At 31.6% G+C, this 17,859-nt stretch overlaps 1 protein-coding gene across 1 annotated transcript; it reads right to left on the bottom strand.

The window, feature by feature from the left end:
• Positions 1 to 280: 280 nt before the first annotated feature.
• Positions 281 to 17,543, bottom strand: LOC141457711 (kielin/chordin-like protein). Its single transcript, XM_074134924.1, has 8 exons — positions 17,384 to 17,543; positions 11,554 to 11,634; positions 5,722 to 5,860; positions 4,571 to 4,683; positions 2,907 to 3,023; positions 1,734 to 1,868; positions 1,550 to 1,609; positions 281 to 651 (listed from the first exon to the last, which is right to left on the bottom strand). The coding sequence occupies exons 1-8, from the start codon at positions 17,448 to 17,450 to the stop codon at positions 512 to 514; spliced, it is 852 nt and encodes a 283-aa protein (XP_073991025.1). The 5' UTR covers positions 17,451 to 17,543; the 3' UTR covers positions 281 to 511.
• Positions 17,544 to 17,859: the final 316 nt, after the last annotated feature.

Consider the following 17,859-nt stretch of genomic DNA (forward strand, 5'->3'; position numbering starts at 1 on the left):
ATATTCTTATAGAAGACAGTTTTAATTCGTAAAAAATGTACAGAACTTGAGATTTATTTTTATAGAAAACCTCATTTTCGAAGGCGATGAGGATTAAAATATACATTAAATATATTAAAATGAAGTTTATTTTGAAAATGTTAAAAGTGTCTCTTTTGAAGACAAATGGTTTTATTCTTCGACAAAGACTTTCTCTTGCAAATACAAGGCCTTTTCAACAAAATTTGAAGGCTTGATGACTACTAACATTATTAACGGGTCCATAAAAAAAAAAAAAAACTGCAGTTTTTAAATTTGTATTTATTTCCTTAAAATGACAAATTATTAATTAGTAATCACATAATCACAACTTACAATCTAAATAAGAAACAATCTATATTCTGTCTTACAGTTATTAACTCACTTCATTCATCATTTGTTTTAGCTTGCAAAGATAAATTTGTTCCGTTTATATAAAATTAATATTATTGAACAACTTTAAAAAATAAATAAAGGAGACAAAATAAAAACATTATTGCTTATTTAACATAACACAAGTAAGGTGCGGTGGAACTTGACAAGTACAATCTACATCTTTGCTATCTTCGGACGTTGACGGTGAAAGTTTCTGTCCTCTTGCTAATGTTAGATTCCCAAACTTGCACACTTGATCTAAACATCATAAAGTAATTAAATATTACTGATAGAAGTACTGAAATCTATTTCATTAATTTTCATCAACCTCATTTTCAAAAATAAATTTCCTAAGCCCCTTTCTTCGTAGCATTATCTTTCACTAACTTCAGATAAAAGAAGCACTGTTATAACTTGTTGGAAATGAAATTAACCAATTATTGTTTTAATTTTATTTTTAAATGATTTATTTTTTACTAAAATGTAATCTCTTGCGCCGTAGTTCCTAGGGACTAAATAATGCCGGTTTTTGTTTGGAAACACTGGAACTACATCCAACCGTATTTGGTATGTTCTGCCAGAGTTTTAACAATGCTATAAAACAATGAATGGGTGTGTGATAGGTGATGTGAGAGATAGTACTCAAAGAAACTAGAACTTATAGATGAACTTTTAGTATGTAAAATAATAAAACAAACTTCAAATCAATAATATATTGTAGTACACCACCTTACTTCACCATTAAAAAAACTAGTACGCAGGTATTGTATAATAAATCAAGTACAGAAACAGAAAATTCATTTATATAAGTTATTTAGATGTTACTTTTGGGATCCTGGTTTCTTAGCTAGCAGATATGTGGCACTGACCTTTATGTATAAATACAACAGCTCTACGCTGGCTGGTCAATACTTCACAAGTGAGTCCCAATTTCTTTATTTTTTATTTCTAAACAGTAATGACCACGGTACTAGCATAACGCTAAGGGAACCAAAGTACAAAAATCATTTTCAATAGTTGCTCGTTACCCTGCCACCTTACTACCAGTACGATAGCAAAGATAAAACTCTTAACGTTCTGTGAGAGAGTGCTAGATTAAAAAAATAAAAGAATAATAATAATAATAAGCCTAAATATACAAACTAAAAATACAAACCTTTGCAAGAATCGCAAACATTCACATTTTTAGGAGTAATTACCTTATCGTCTGATTTAGCTGTTAACATGATACAAACAAAAAATTAAAGCGAAATTTTAAAAAATAAAATTGTTGCTAAAAATTGAAAATATTAATGCAAAAAAATTATTATTATTTTTTTATAAAAAAAAGAGTAACTTACGACATCTCCAGATAGGAATTGGGCAACAAGAATCCGTTTCATAATATGTTGGAAGGCATCCTTCTCTTATGTAATTCAGATAATGTAAATATAGATTACATGAAAATGTTTCGCACCAAGGTTCGGTCAAAGATCCTAGAAATATGATTAAAATAAATGTAAAATGTAAGAAAATAAAACTATTATCGCGAAAGGCAATCACATGAATTGACAGGAAGATAATGTTTAAATTCTAAGGAATAGATTTACAATGTGTACACTTATTTTCAATGCTAAAAAATAGCTACGAATGATTTTTAAGAAAAATTAAAATAATTAAGGTTGAAGAACAGGGTAGATTCAGGATTGCCATCTCAGGCGTTCTCTCGAGGATCTGTTCACTATATTTGACGTAGAGTTTGACTTGAAATATTCAGTCGCATAGGGAAAATCCTATATTTTGATCAATGTAGTCGAGAGCGTTGGCTTCTAATTTTGTAGAGTAATCCAAAGTTCCAAATTATGTAGAATTCAGCTGCTACGTCAAGATATACAAAATGATGTGTGACTCTCTTGAAATGGTGTACTGGTCAATGTATATGTTTGGATACGAATTGGTGAAGTGGAATTGTGTTTATGTCAGTCACAATTAAAATGTTTTAATTATCATCTGTAACTTTTTTCCTCGGATTTTAAAAAAGAGTTCAGTAGGCTAATCATTTGACAATGTAGCTACAAGTTATTAGTTATTATTAATAAATTGAAAAATGTTTTACTCTCCTTGAAGTTCTATTTCTTTTCTTTTGCTTTTTAAGCTTACTCAATTCTATGATCCTGATTAGGATTACGTTTTCATATATGAATTTAGTACTGAATTATTTATCATTATTTAGATCATATTTTATCTTTTGACTAATATTGTATTTCTAAATCAATTGAATAAGTTTACTTTTATATTTTTCAATTTTATTTTCACTATTTCCGTTTTGTTTATTATTGAGAATGTTATTTTAAATATCACTTGTTATTCTAATTGATATTACATCAAAACCCCAAAGTAGCATCACTTTTATTTCACCTAACAGAATTTATTTTATCACCAAATTTTTGAAGTTTTAGCTAATTAAATTTTTAATAAATTGTGTATTGTAATGATGACAGAGATGTGAAGAATAAAAATTTATTCCAATTTACCATTAAAACCTTCTCCACAAATACAATGTTTACAGCGCTCCTCGTTTGGATAAAATTTTTCACCGTAAATGTAGGTGTTACCGCCATACTCACAAGTTCCTTCAGGTTTCTCTTCACCTACAAACAGAATAATATTTTATTAAAAGTTATTAACTGTAAATAAACAATAGAACACTTTCTTTTTTATAACAAATAGTCTTCTGGCTTTTAAGGAGTTGCTACAAAAAAAAAATATATAACTTCTGCGCTTTCCTTTTTTTCAATATTATTCCCCAAATCTAAAGTTACTGTAGGTTTTTCCTTGACAGAAAGAGGGACACAATTACATGTCCTTTTGAGAATGTGGAAGAACAAATGTGGTGGAGCTACACGGAGATACCCTCAGGCGTCTTTAGAGCCTGCTCGTGCCTTGGGCTAGCAAATATGATCTGAACGAACTATACATTATGGTGTTGGTTGATCGGTAAACGGCCACAGAAGTGGAACCACTTCCCCTAGAATATATACATATTTTTTAAAACCTTGTAATCAACAACTGAACGCCTACCTCATATTTAGCTAAAACTTAACACGATTTAATAAAAATGATTATACTGTAGAAAATTGTGCTTTCACAAATACACCAAACTATATATACAAATTTATTAAGAAAAAAAAAAGCGTACAAAAAATGTAAATATAGGCTATTATGTAGATGATGGGCAATGTTGCACAAATTATTCTTGTTCCTGCATCTCTGGAGATAGATTGCAGGTGAAGTTTTAATGTCAGGTAGTACGTGAATTTATATAAGTTGTTAGCGTGAGTGGAGTGTATAGTTGCAAGTAAAAAATAAAAATAAAAAATACTAAAATAAAAAAAAAAAGGCAACACTACACTCTGACCGCTAGATTTTAATCAAGGCGATGCCGACAGACACATCGCGATGATCTCGACCATCAAGTCCATAACAACCGTGACCTTCAATCATTATGTTTATTTTTATTATTATTATTAAGCACTTAACGTACCATTTATTCAATCAAAAAATCTTAATGTGTGAACCTTCCTATAGTATATTTTGTTATTTTTTTTTCAACTGCCTTTGAAGCAGGTGTTAAATATTCAGTTTCTTTTTTAAAATTATCTTTTTATTTCTTTAACTCATTCACCATTCATACAAGATTTTTGAATGGTGTTCAGATTTTTCTTTTTTTTTTAAAGTTTAGGTTTCAACAGAACGTTTTAAATAAATTAAGCATCCACAAAGTTAGATTTTTTCCCCTGCAATGAGTTGCGTGGCATATAGTTTGATAGTTTTTGAGTTCTTTTGGATTTTCGATGTTAATTTTGGAAATTTTTCATCCAAAACAGAGGTACTTCCTGAACAGGTTGAATTGGATGTAATCGTTTAGTATTAGGACAAGTCAAAATAAATGATAATCTCGCACTTCCAACATATGAACTGCATCAGTTTTGCCATCAAATCTTTTAGGAATAATTGGCAGTATAAAAAGTGTCTGTAGGATAGAACTGAGAAATTGCGTTAAGAGAAAGAATTATACCAATGCCCTGATAATATTTTAATTATCTGATAAATTAGAGAAACATTTTCCACGTTATAACCATTTTTATGTTAACCAGTATACCACTTTTATGTTATAATTAATTTCTAAATAACTTACCGCAAATTTTGCTAGTTGAACAACATTTGTCGTGTCCATCATGTAGGTACCTGCAGTCGGATTCCCTGTGGAATAGTTCTGGGCATTCTATATCCACACAGCTCCATCTTGCCCTGAAACATACGAGGAAACAAATTGGTTACAACAGACTATTATCGCTAATATAAAAGCCAAATTATTAAATTTTTAACTTTTTAGGGGAGTCATAGAGAAGAATTATTGCTCAGTTGAAGAATTCCGTTAGCCTTAACAAATTTCATTAAAAAATCATCGCTTTATCTTAAGTAAATATATTTAACTATTATTATAATAATGATGATTAAAAAAAAAATGCGTAAAAAAGAAAATCAAATCAAATTCTGTATGGTTAGTACCGTCTGGCAAGTGTTCAGATTAGCTTCTATCAGGACAGTTCATAATTTAGTTCCAATTATAATAAATTATAAAACATGCACTATGTATCAACTTTCATACTATTGCTATGAGGATTTTTAGCTTCAACTTTTCAACTTCTAATAGCAATACGGAAAACATGCCGATCTGGTCCATTGCAAATAAGTTCTTAACCATTGTGGAGGTAGGAGATTCTACTAGCACAATCCGGTACGAAGATGAAAAAAGAAAACTTTTTTAATGAAAATAAAAAGAGTAACTATTGAAAATAGAATCAGCATGTCACTTCAATACATAGAGTTCACACAATATTAAAGTAAATTAATAAAAAAATACATAAGTAAATGACTGCTCTACTTGCTCAAATCCTCTTGTACTGTCTCTCGCCTCCTTTGACATCCCTAACAATCCTACTCGCCGACTGAATCGTCAATGGCCCCGCGACTTCCTTGCTGTCTGAAGAACTAAACGTCTTACTATTCTCCTATCTCTCCTCTCTCCTCCTCATATTCACCTTTCTGTAGAGAGTGCTACCGCTGGATAGTTTCTCTTCTCCTCTCTTCCCGCACCAGTTCATCATATCTCATATTTACTTATTGTATACATGTATACAGATTGTAAATTACTAAATAAATAATAAACATAAGTAAAAGAGGGACTCGGTACGCGGTACTAAGTTCGAATCTTACAGACAGCTCTGGATTATTTTTTTTTCAGAAAACTCTTTCAGTTTCAATAAATAAATAATTAATACTCACTTATTTGTTGTATATATTTGAATACAAGTGCATTCGACGATACATCTGTCATTTACCACATCTTCTTTGATAGTCTCATCTATAGCGTATTCTTTGCCTTGGTAAAAACACTTATCTTCGGTTATTTTATCCAATACGCCTGCAAACAATTAAGTGCATTTTCTGTAATATTACATAGAAAATTAAACTCCAAAAATTAAAAATAAAATTATAAAAGGCGTTATCGACTACTTAAAAGACTACTAGACCAACGTTCAAAACTTTCACTTAATAACAAACGACTGATTTACAATTCCATACTAAAACCCGCCTAGACGTATGGTATTGAACTGTGGGGTTCAACGAAACGCTCCAATCTTCTCCGCACTATCGTTACGTTTCAGAGAGAGAGAGAAACATTTTAATGCAAATATTTGCAAAACAAAGGGTGCTGCCCAAATTACTCTATCCACACAGCCCTTGAAATTCCGTTTGTAGGTCCAGGTTGCAAGAACTCGCTATAAAAGTTTTCATCAGAACTTGCACTCTCATTCCAATCCTCTTGTTCGCAGTTATCATCTCATCACCATCCAGATCATCCTCCCAGACGATTAAAACGCCAGTGGCCTCGCGATTTTCTCTCTTCTAAAGAGAGTAGCTAATCCTGGAGACGACTTAGGAAGTGTTATCACTGGGTAACTTCTCCCTTCAATTAGTGAGTTTGTAGTGGTGTCAGTTATTGTCATTGTTACTTATACCGTATTTAGCGCTGGTATAACTTGACAAATAAATTTTTAAAAAAAATTATAAAAAAACATCTTGGGATATCGTTATAAATGTTTTTTAAAGCACTACTTATCCCTGTTCAGTGTTCTCTTTTTTTAAAAATCCTAATTCTCTTTATTCCGAGCAGATGGTGTGTCGTAATTTATGAATTAATATTCATTCATTATTATATTAATATTATTCATTTGATTAGACGCTCCTACCTTCCCAGAAAACGCTGTTTTCGGAAAAGAATGTTAGAAGTAAGGTACCTAATACAAATTTTCAATATTTGTAACGTGCAAGTTTGGAAAAATAGAAACGTAAAAAAAACCGAAGTTACTGGTAAAAAATTCTGTTTTTAAGTAAAAACCTGATGAAACTAGGCACTTCTGGCTTGTTAAAATTATTTAATATAATTCCATTTCTTTTCAAACCAAAACTCTGTAAATTATGTTCTATGATGAAGAGCTGCAGATTGCAAAAGTGAGCCAAATGCAAGAGGGGATTCTGGTTCTAGTTCGGAAACTACAGCCCTCAGATTTTTTAGGAGCCTCTAAATAGGACAGCACTTTTGTAATGAGAGAATACTTTTCAAAACGTTTTCGCCAACTGGTAGTAAAAATTTATAAAGTTGTTACTAAGTTTTTTGCAGCTTAAACAAAAAAAGAGATTTTTTCTAAACACGGTACACTTACAACCATCAATAATTCTAAAATTTTTATTTGGAAGGTACATCATATCAGCAAAAATTTAAATGGGTTCTTTGAAACCTTGGATGTGAAGCTTCTCTGCGGTATAATGTTTAAACTTGTTTTAATGGAAAAAATTAATAATACTATTTCGGTCTTAAAAACTATTATTTGAACTTCATTTATGAATTCAAACAATATTTAACGTCTGCATGAAAGCACGTTTTCAAATATTTTGCACTTTTGACCTTGCGATCCTCATTAATTAAACAAAGAACATGAGCGGCTCTTCGTGACTACTTATGCATTCAAACGAAGTCTAAATATTTGTCTAAACTCAGAATATTACCAGCAATGCAAATATTCTGTCTTTCCAGGTGTGTTGTCTATTTTCAATATTTGTTTCTTTAATTCATTTGGTTTGTACATTATTGAGTTTATACGTTTTTCAATTATTTTTACTTCATTTACAAGGACATAAGTCAGATCAATTAGAATTAGAATGAAAAGGCAGTAATGGATTAGACCAAAATTAGTGGCAGAATACTTTAAGAAATGGCAATTCATAATAATTATTCAGACTGAAAAAAATGTGTGTGAATAAAATATTTAAAAAACAAAAGATTTATGAAGAGCAAATAGATATTCTACTTTGGAAATTTAAGGGTCCATCCCATCACAGGTTTCGGTTCCATCATGAACCATCCGCTAACAAAGTAAAAGTAACCTTACTATACTTTTCCAATTTTGGCATTTTTCTCGAGAACGACTCCTGAGATTTTCTACAATAATTACACATACGAAGAAATATTTTCAAATGAAATATTTTTCTAGGAGAAAAACACATTAAATCAAATAGGAACATTTTGCGAAATCTTCAATATACTGCTCTTAAACAGCAAAAATTTGGAATTATTAGAGTACCATGTTTGGTAATCTAATAAAATTTCGAGGTTACTTTGTGCCATGTGTAAAAAAACAGGCTCATGGCAAAATCTACATTTTTGTAGTTTAAAGCTACCTATATCAGAATACTCATATCTAGTTAGAGTTGAGCAATCAAAATTGTAATTGCAATTTTTTGAGTTATTCTGTTTACAAAAATTTATTACTTAGGAAAAATAATAAAGTAAAGTATGTAGTGCCTATTTTTTCAGACGGGCTTAACGTCCAACTACAAAGTTAGGTATCGTTGATGGAGACAACTATCACACTTACTTTAATCATTAATTTATATCCAAGGCCTAGGCTGGGAATAAAAAACTGTCGACCAACACACAGTAGGTTTGCGGTACGCGCCTCAAATTACTCGGCTACCTTTTTCTTTTCTTTAAATGCAAATTCAGATTTGCGATAAAAAAAAAAGTGTACTTCAGGAGAAAATGCGCCATTAGAATCTTTGGCATGATCGCGCATTTCCTATTTCGAATGGTGAAAGAATGTAAATAAAAAAATACTCTGCACCAAGAAATTTTAAATTGATAAGGGTTATTTAAATATTAGCAATAAAAGGTTATTAATATTAATGTTATTAATATTTTTATTAAACAATAACAACATTAATAAATAGGACGATGTGCACATAATGCCCGCATTTTAATTAGTTCAAGTTCAGGAAGTTTGTTATCTGGGCTACAATAGGCCAAGGATGAGTTTAGATAAAAAAATTCCCAAATTTAATTGATTTGAAATCCTCTATTTATTATTTATGTTTGTTGAAGGAAAATTCTAGCTTTGTGGGCCTTTAAATCCAATCATTTATATGGATCTATTTATATCTCTGTAGGTAATAGAATATTCTGTTTGAGTTGTTCGTGTTATGTGCTGAAATACCGTAGATAGTTGTTCAAGACAGCTTCTGCATTGAATGGTCAATGTGGAATCCAGCTTGATGAAGAGCACTGTCAAAGAGGGAGTGAAAGGTTGAAAGGGAAAGTTCTGTTTCAAGAAGATTTTAAAAGCAATCAGACATTTAGTAAAAAGTACGAGTTTGACAAAAAGAAGAATTAGGACCGTGAGAATTTCAAAAAAGATAATCAGATGAGGGTTCGTTTCAGCTTTTTTGTTTGTTAAATAGAGCTGCATTTCAGTTCGCGACAGTTTATTTTTATTAAAAAAAAAAAAAAAAAAAAAAAAAAGATTGGCGGAGGTTCGTGTTTGTGATTTTATTATATATTTTACAATAGGTGTCTCAGAGTGGATAGAGTTCATAGCACCTTTATAAGCCAGCCATCCTGCCTACAAGATAGCAATCAATAGAAAACAAACAAGTATATCCACCATCTGCATACTCTGCAGACAGGATCCCAATTACTTTTATCTTTATAGCTGGATCTATTGGACGCAACATCCGGCCTGCTCTCCATCACCATGTTGGGTTTCTTGTGGTCTCCTGTCTTTTAGTGTGGCTGTGTTGTACGTACTTCATAACTTATATGGCTGTATTAATATATCTTATTTTATTACATGACATTGTTTGAAAACCATGATTAATAATTGATTCTCATAAACGTTTTAATACTTTTCAGTTACAGAAAAAATCAAATTTTTACATAATCCCGCAATAATTTGTTTATAGTCCTAGAATGATATGCTTCGGTAAATTTCCTACAATAGACACTCCACTACACCCGACTACCGACAAAACAACGTCTGCAGACGACACAGCGTATCATCACATTCATACGCAGCATCACACTATGTACAGTTCTAAATTCACTTAGGGATAAACGCTGGAAACTCGTACAAATTCTAATATTCGATATTTACTCTAATAAGTGATACATGCTCTACTACTCGTATCTTACATACTCTTTCATAAATATTAAATCATTGCCTACATCGTATGCTATCTTTTAACAATATGCTGAACATCGAATCACATTCGAAACAAGCTACAAGAACTGAAAGTCCAAACCTACATACATTGTTCATAATCATTTGTTAGTTTTCCCCAAGTAAAAAGAAAAACATTTATAAAACTAACAGAATAGTAAATTGATCTGAAAGGGTACTTTACAGCAATGAATTTCAAAGTGTCTTCCGCGGGTAGGAAATTCTTTTCGGGCTCAGTGAAAAAAATTAGTGCAATTGCAGCGTAATTGTTTTACTATTCAAAGACATCATAACCAAAAACTACAGAAAGGTTGATGGGAGATTATTCGTTATCTATCTGACTTGAGGCGCCACGGTAGCCGAGCGGGTTAAGAGGCGAGACCTGCAAAGCTAATATGCATTGTGGTACTGGGTTCGATTCCCGGTCTGGCCTTGGATTTTATTTAATGGTTAATATGAGAAATAGTAAAGTACGTTTGCTATTCGCCTCCGTCCACGACACCTAGTAAATGGTAGTTGGACGTTAAGCCCCGCCTGAAAAAATAGGCGATTACTTTACTTACTTACTATCTGACTTAATGTTTATGATCAAGGATATCATTGGGCAAATATCGTTTTCTAATAATATATTCTTTCACACTTGTTTCATGTTGAATGAAAATAATAGAAGATAATATTTAATGTTTCTTAATATTTGTAAAATATATATAAACTGTCTAAGCTGTTTGTCTCCAAATCGAAAGACTGAACAGTAACAATGCACCAATCTTCATCTCATACCATATTCTTTGAATCCCGCGTCATTAAAAATTTGAATTATATCTGAAAAAGGAATGTTCTGCGAAAAATAAATGTATCTAACTGATCTACAATTAGGATTTTCGATATAAGTGAACATAAAAGAATGAAAGTCAAAATCTCGAAAACTTGGACCTGGAATGTGTGAAACAGTGCTGTTCGTTTGTGATAAATATCAAGCATAAGTTTTACATATTAAATTTAATCTTTTGTTCATTACAAGTATTATTATCATTTTTGCGTGAGTCTTTAAATATAATGACCGTAATAAAATAAAAAATAATCCTTTTTATGTAAGCACAAAAATGCAACTTGATTTATGTTATGTATAATTCTTTATTACTCGACAATACTCTCATATTTAAAATTTTGATATGTTAGTTTTCGCAAGAAAATATCAAGTGAAAAGTGGCTCGAAATCCTTAAAAGATTGAGAACAGCGGCTTTAGAGGGAAACTTAACAGGACTTTGAGAATCTCCTGAAAAACCTATTTCCTGGAGAAAAGTTTCCAATTCAAAATCTTTCAAAAGTGACAGGCAATTTTTTGCAATTTGAATTTTTGAGATTTTTTGTTACATTTACATCCATGCTCTAAAACAGATTTTCGTTTTTAGATTTCAAAATACTTATTTCCGAAAAACTTTGATTTTCGAAAATTTGGTTGGATTGTAAATAGTGCTCTCTTCTCTTACAAATGTATATAAAGTAAAAACTCCTCCTTTTCAAAAAGAGTTGAATTAAACAAAATAATCTAAATCTTACTGCAGTTATAATATGTCGGTTGGCCATCTCCTGCACCTGGAACACATTCCAGTTCTCTGTAGTAGCTTACAGCTGGATCTCCTGCAAAATTACATAATGGAGCAATTAATGCACTGAATAATTGATAGCTACATAGTTTTATTTAAGCGCATATAAACAAATCGTGTATCAAGATATGCAATCAATTATTTAAACGATTATTTTTCCAATTTATGTTGAACAAACAAATAAACATGAATTATTTATTTTGCGTAATTCATTCTTTGACATCTTAGTCTATGTGTATTTAGTTTGTGTAATTGATCCATTTCATTTTCTATCAAGTAATTAGCAAAAAGAGGTTCCTTGCCGCACGCTTTTCCCTATAATTCAATAATATGCAAAACCACTTATTTGTCTTTTTAAAGTGTGTTGCAAAAATTAACAACTCAATAGACTTCAACGAAAAATTACTGCTTTCAAAAACGAAGTTTTTTGATTTTCAAATATATATTTCCAAAAATATCAGAAACAACCAGTAGCTTAACGAGATTATTATTACTGGTAGGCTGGATGCATCAGTGGTGGCTTTCCGGCAATTGTAACACTAAACATCTTAATAAGCTCTTCAATAAGTTTGCGAAAGTTCTTGTTTTGGATAGAGATACTTGAATGACATTACATCGTTTTCTAATATGACTGGTTAATAATATGATCTTTCACACTTGTTTCATGTTGAATGTAAAGAACAAGAGAACACACAATGTCAGACGAATCTAGAAGTACAAAGTCTGCGGAGCGCCAAAAGAGCTTAGCCATTGTCACTACATTTACTGTAGTCTGCTGAAATTATAAAAGACTATTTATCCATCATTATCTTCTCAGACCACACATCTTACAAGATTCATTGCTTAAATTTTCTTCATTGGCTTTTACAGACTATCGAGTCCAAAGAAAACTGCACAGAGCTAGTGTCGAACCATTTAAGAGGGGCCCTGACTATAGTTGGTAGCCAAAATAAGGCCTCTCTCATCCGATTCTAATCTATAAAATAATCTGTAATAGATAATCTATAAAATTACCACTTCAGCGAAAGAGAGAAGTGAATTAAATAGGCTACAGAAAATAAAAAAATTAGGGATAAAAGAAGACTGGTAAACAGTGTTCCCTCTAAGCTGCGCGCACATAAATGAAAAATATTTGCGCGCACAAAAATTTTTTTATTAAAACGAAACAAAGGAACCGATTGCAGGAACATATGGATATGCTGATGAGAGTAAAATCATATATGAATGACGGAAACAATGTAAATTTAAGTTAAGTTTATGCAGAATGGTTAAAACCAAACGGCTGGAGAGAAGTTATAAAATAAATGCCATTAATAAAAAATGTAATCCTTAATTCTAAAATTGTTCAATAATAAGTAATTGTGAATTGTCGTTTTTGTTTGTTTGTTTTGACGAATGTGTTAATTTAAAAATTGGAAGCAGACAACGTTATCACATTGTAAGTATTTAAATTTTCTTATTTTCCATTTGAATGGAAAAGGGAAACCATAGTAATCATCTAAATTCTGTCTTCACGATCTAATGATTTGTCTTGATTTTAGGGTTGTTTTTTCATTGTGTTCCGTTGTATTGAATGTAGTACAAGTGGTATGCTGTAAGATCGAGTCAACGTGTTTAAGTAGGAACAAAATTTGGCTGAATATGCACACTATTATTGTATTATCTTTTCTTTTTTTTTATTATATGCGCTTTTTTTAAATTGCCGCACAAAATTTGTTTATTTTGGAAAAAACTGCACACACTTAAAAACGTGTGCACACAGGTCACAAAAAATTAGAGGGAACACTGCTGGTAAACATAGTTGATAGAAACAATTAATAATTAAAATGAAAATAGGCTGGTCACATCGCAAGACTGGATGTTGACAGGTTTTAACGAAATGGGAACCAGTTGGGAAGTGAGGAAGGTCGGCTGCCAGAGAATGAGATGGAAGTACGATATTGTCAAGTTTTCAAAAAAGAAGTTTATGAAGATTGCTAAAGACTGGGAGATGTGGGCGCACCTGGGAGAGGCTGTTGCCTCATCATGCGTACAGTTTACTCAGAAAATAATAGAAAATAAATTAGATTGGTATTGTTATTTTGTAAGAAATTAGATAATGTACTACAGAAATAAGTTCACAATTATCAGTAGCAATTACATTGCTTTGTTAATAAATAATTAATTTTTTTGTATAAGAATTTCAATAATAATAATATAATAATATTATTGAAAATTTTTATACTTTTATCTGTAATTTCAACAAAGAATAAAATCTATATTTATTTATTTCACCTCAATACAACAATGACGTCCTTTTTCGCAGTATGAACACGGCTGGAGGACATGGTCAGAATTGCAACATACAGCTCAAGAGAAACTTTGGTGACACAATTATTATCGACTTCATTGCTAATCTCTTTAAATTATTTGAGTAATGATAATAGAAGGTTCTCAGGTGTGTTACTATTTTCCAGACGTATATTTGCTTTAATTATTACTACTTTACCTCACAAATATTTCTACAAACTTGGACTGTTTACTACTTTCACTAACCCTTAACTTCAAAGCAAAAATAAATGAGGTAATAATGAGAACCAGGATTTTTACTATTTTAGACTCCGATAAAACTAGAAAGTGGTATTTTAGAGTTAATACAATACAAAATTCTTCATTAAACTTTCTTTGAAACTAGAAAGAATATGTGCAGTCCACATTTAAATTTTCAGTAGATTAATAAATGTAACTGGACTGTATACGTCTACATTTCAGTACAACTTTTTTTTTTGCAATCAAGGCAAATGCCTTACAAAAGCAACAAGTTAAAAACAGCATAAAAATGAAGACATGTTGCTATGTACATTTCTAGCTTTATAGAAAATGTGGAGACGTTTACGTGAAAAAATGGTCGTTAGCATCCAGCACTGCGAGAGAACGATCATTAAGCACCTCCTGGTTGGCTGCCAGAGACCCAGGGTAGTGCAATGAACGTGGATCCAAGCGCCAAAGTTGTTGGACATGCCTTCATTTAAAAAAAATAAAATTAACTCTTAGCAGAGCCGAAGAATTGAACGGAAGCCTAGAGGAATCTCACTTAAAGTGATATTATGGTTGTGTGTTACATGGTTATGTGTTATGATTGTAATATGTAGATCATTGTAGCGCACAGTTAGTGACGACACATTAAGGTAAAATCAGCTAGACAGCTCATTGAGGACATTCAACCCTTGGTCTGTCTAGCGGTCGCCGCCGCATTCAGAACCACGCCAACTGCCTTGATAAATTATTGGTAATTCTAAGGCTCTTTTTGAATATAAAAATCCTGGCAGATTATTTTTTGTTTTGGCAAGGTATGCATTATGGTCATTTTACCATCTATTGCGAGATGATTGTTCCTATCACAGGTTTTCGTTCTAAAAGAGGCACAAACACATGGGTTTTTGTCAATTCCTACAGCCTCAGCTGATAAGCTTGAAGATATACAAGGGAAGTAAGTCAGAAGAATTTTTGAGAGTTTGAGGTAATTCTACTTCTTTCTCAGCAAAAAGGTAGGTTTTTTTTTATTTTTAACACTTACCTCTTATTATCAGTTAATTGTAAACTTCAAACCATAGATTCAAGTTTGAGAAATAAAGTTAATTAATTAAAAATTATAAGGTGTAGTGGTAACATAGGAGTTTAAAGTCTCTTAGAATTAAAGCTAGAGGTCCTGATTAAGTTGGTAGCAGAAGTACGGTCTAGTGTTCGCTAGATGTCCCAACTATGGTGAAATCGTCGGGAGAACTGCATGTTACTTAATCAAACATTAAGTACTCGTACTTAGAGGCCACTGCTTGGGTTAATCAAATAGGACAAGAAACAGTACCGAATTCACATAGTTTAACTTCTAAAACTAAAGTATAATTTGTGCAAAGTAACGACACATTTCTATGGAGATCACAGAATTTGTCAAGTTTTAAAAAAAAAAGTCTTAAAAGAATAACTGAGAATAATTTATGAAGAGATTATGGTTTAAATTGATCTTCTTTTTTTATGCAAAAGTTAAACTTGCGAAATCATCTTTTGGACAGATTAAAATCGATAGGTAATCAATTATAGGAATAAAAATTTTCTACTCCCTTACTTGCTGACAAAGAAAAGTTCTTTTGATAAACTATTATTGGGACTTCCAAATAACAGGAGACGAAAATATTTTGCCATTTATTTAGCGAACAAGATGTACTTCGATCAGAGGAAAATATTGAAGACCATATTAAAATGGGTCTGTTTATATGTTTATATTTATAGAAGAATTTCGTTATTTCGCAATCCTAGAAATTTCCATCTAATTAAAGAGCAAACAGTTAATGTATATATTTATCTGTTTGCTCTTTAATTAGATGGAAATTTCTAGAATCACTAAATGACTAAAATCAGTAAACCTATATTTACGTTGAACACTTTTTTTTTCAATTAGTTTCTATTCAATCACGCTTTTCACGTCATTCACTCACAAGTCACATTTACTTGAGCACTATGTTAGCGCAGTTGTTTTTCAATAAAAATGGCATTTAAAGAGAACAAAATAAATTCCTAATTATTTATTATTATAATTATCCGATGCTCACTCTTGGTAAATTAGCCATTCGGTGCTACACGTTCGCGTTATGATTTTTGAGGAGTCAGATAAAAATAACTTCGCTACTTTTGGGAATTGAACTAACCAAGTTCTGCCTGCGCTGTTAGGTTATTATTCTAATGCGTAGGATGTGGAGGACCATTACAGGTAGTTCTCTAAATTTTCTTTATTGCCAATAATTTGACTCCTATTTTTGGCATTTTATTTAGCGACACATTCTGTAGGTGAACCAAGCACACCAACACTTATCTGGAGATCCACTCTCGCGCCTCTATTGTAGTATTCATCATTGAATCAGGATTCAATATATTGAATTGGTAATGATATTGATTCGATATTGAACAGCAATATGTTCATTACTTTATCAATACAAAAATTTGCTTAATATATATAATCTGCCCACCTCACATCACTACAGACTAAATTCGTCATATTCAGTACCCAAGCCGTTATTTCTGTGAAAGAAGAAGCTCATGTTATCCTTATCTCATGGAAGCCACGAAAAAGAAAGTAGTGGAAGAGAGTAACAGTTACCTCGTGGAATTCGTGGAGGAGAAAGAAGTGAAAGAAGCTGCAGAGAACTATTCTTTGAACCAAATGAATGTTGGAGAAGATACTGTTTCTTTTCCACCAATATAATGGTAAATTGTGGTATTAGAAACCAACAAACAGATACATGTATATATTTTTTTTTTCTTGACCTTATGGTTACAACAAATTAGCCATGATGCATTGGTTTGCTTTTATGTAGTGGATGGTTTGTGTGATAATATAGTTTTAAAGTCACTGTCCGTAAGGTTGCGTGAAAATTATATTTTAATTTTATTTGTACTCATCTAGTTCTATAAGTTTGAGTAAATGTTTGGGTAAGTCAGTATAGTGTTTTAAGTTGGTTGCTAGAGGACAATTCGTCTGTAACAACTCGCTTCGGCGGTACATACACTAAATAGATGGTTTATATGAAAACAAAACCAAAAATAAATAAATATAATTTGCCTAGAGAGGTTTCTAGGTAATTAGAAAAGTAATTGCATAAAATTAAAAATTACTATTCATTTCATATAAATAATATTTTCAAAAAATACAATGTACTTTGAGAATAGTGATTTGACATGTTTATTTAACATTAGAAAGCTGTATATGGTTAACATTATTAATAAGACGCTAATATACATTTGATACTGACCAAAGACGAAAGTGAAGATTGCCAGCATCGCTGTAAAAGTATAGAAGTTGCCAATAGTAGAAAACATGACGCGGTGTTTAGCTAACGCTTTAACGTAAGAAAATAAATTGGAATAACCAAACCAAGCGTCTTTTATGTGCCGGGGGAGGATAGTGCATCCTCAGAAAAATCCCTTCCACAGTTTTATAAACTCCCTCCAATGTTTACGTAATGAAGTAAGGAGAGTGTGAGAGAGAAAGAGTCTATAGAGTACCAGCGCTAGCTAGATTGTGCACAGTAAACACTCGTATCGGCAAACTAGTAAAAGGAAACCAGCGAGAAATCAAGTAATGTGGGCATCAGTGAAGCAAGAGGGATAAAGGAAATCCTCACACATACATATGACATTATCATTTCTTCCTGCTGATGTGACCTTCACCTTCGATTATGATAAATCAGCTTTTGATGCTAAATTTTTTTTACCTGATTCTAAGTCT

The sequence above is a fragment of the Rhodnius prolixus genome, unplaced genomic scaffold (genome assembly GCF_049639745.1).
Source record: "Rhodnius prolixus isolate KJV_2025 unplaced genomic scaffold, Rpr scaffold_5, whole genome shotgun sequence".
Taxonomy (NCBI): domain Eukaryota; kingdom Metazoa; phylum Arthropoda; class Insecta; order Hemiptera; family Reduviidae; genus Rhodnius; species Rhodnius prolixus.

Bases quoted from the DNA above. Each gene is read 5' to 3' on its own strand.
- LOC141457711 (XM_074134924.1), bottom strand. From the start codon at position 17,450: ATGTTTTCTACTATTGGCAACTTCTATACTTTTACAGCGATGCTGGCA. The intron at 11,635-17,383 runs GTCAGTATCAAA...GTAATTTTGCAG, and splicing joins AATCTTCACTTTCGTCTTTG to GAGATCCAGCTGTAAGCTAC. The intron at 3,024-4,570 runs GTAAGTTATTTA...TTCTGTTTGTAG, and splicing joins TTCAACTAGCAAAATTTGCG to GTGAAGAGAAACCTGAAGGA.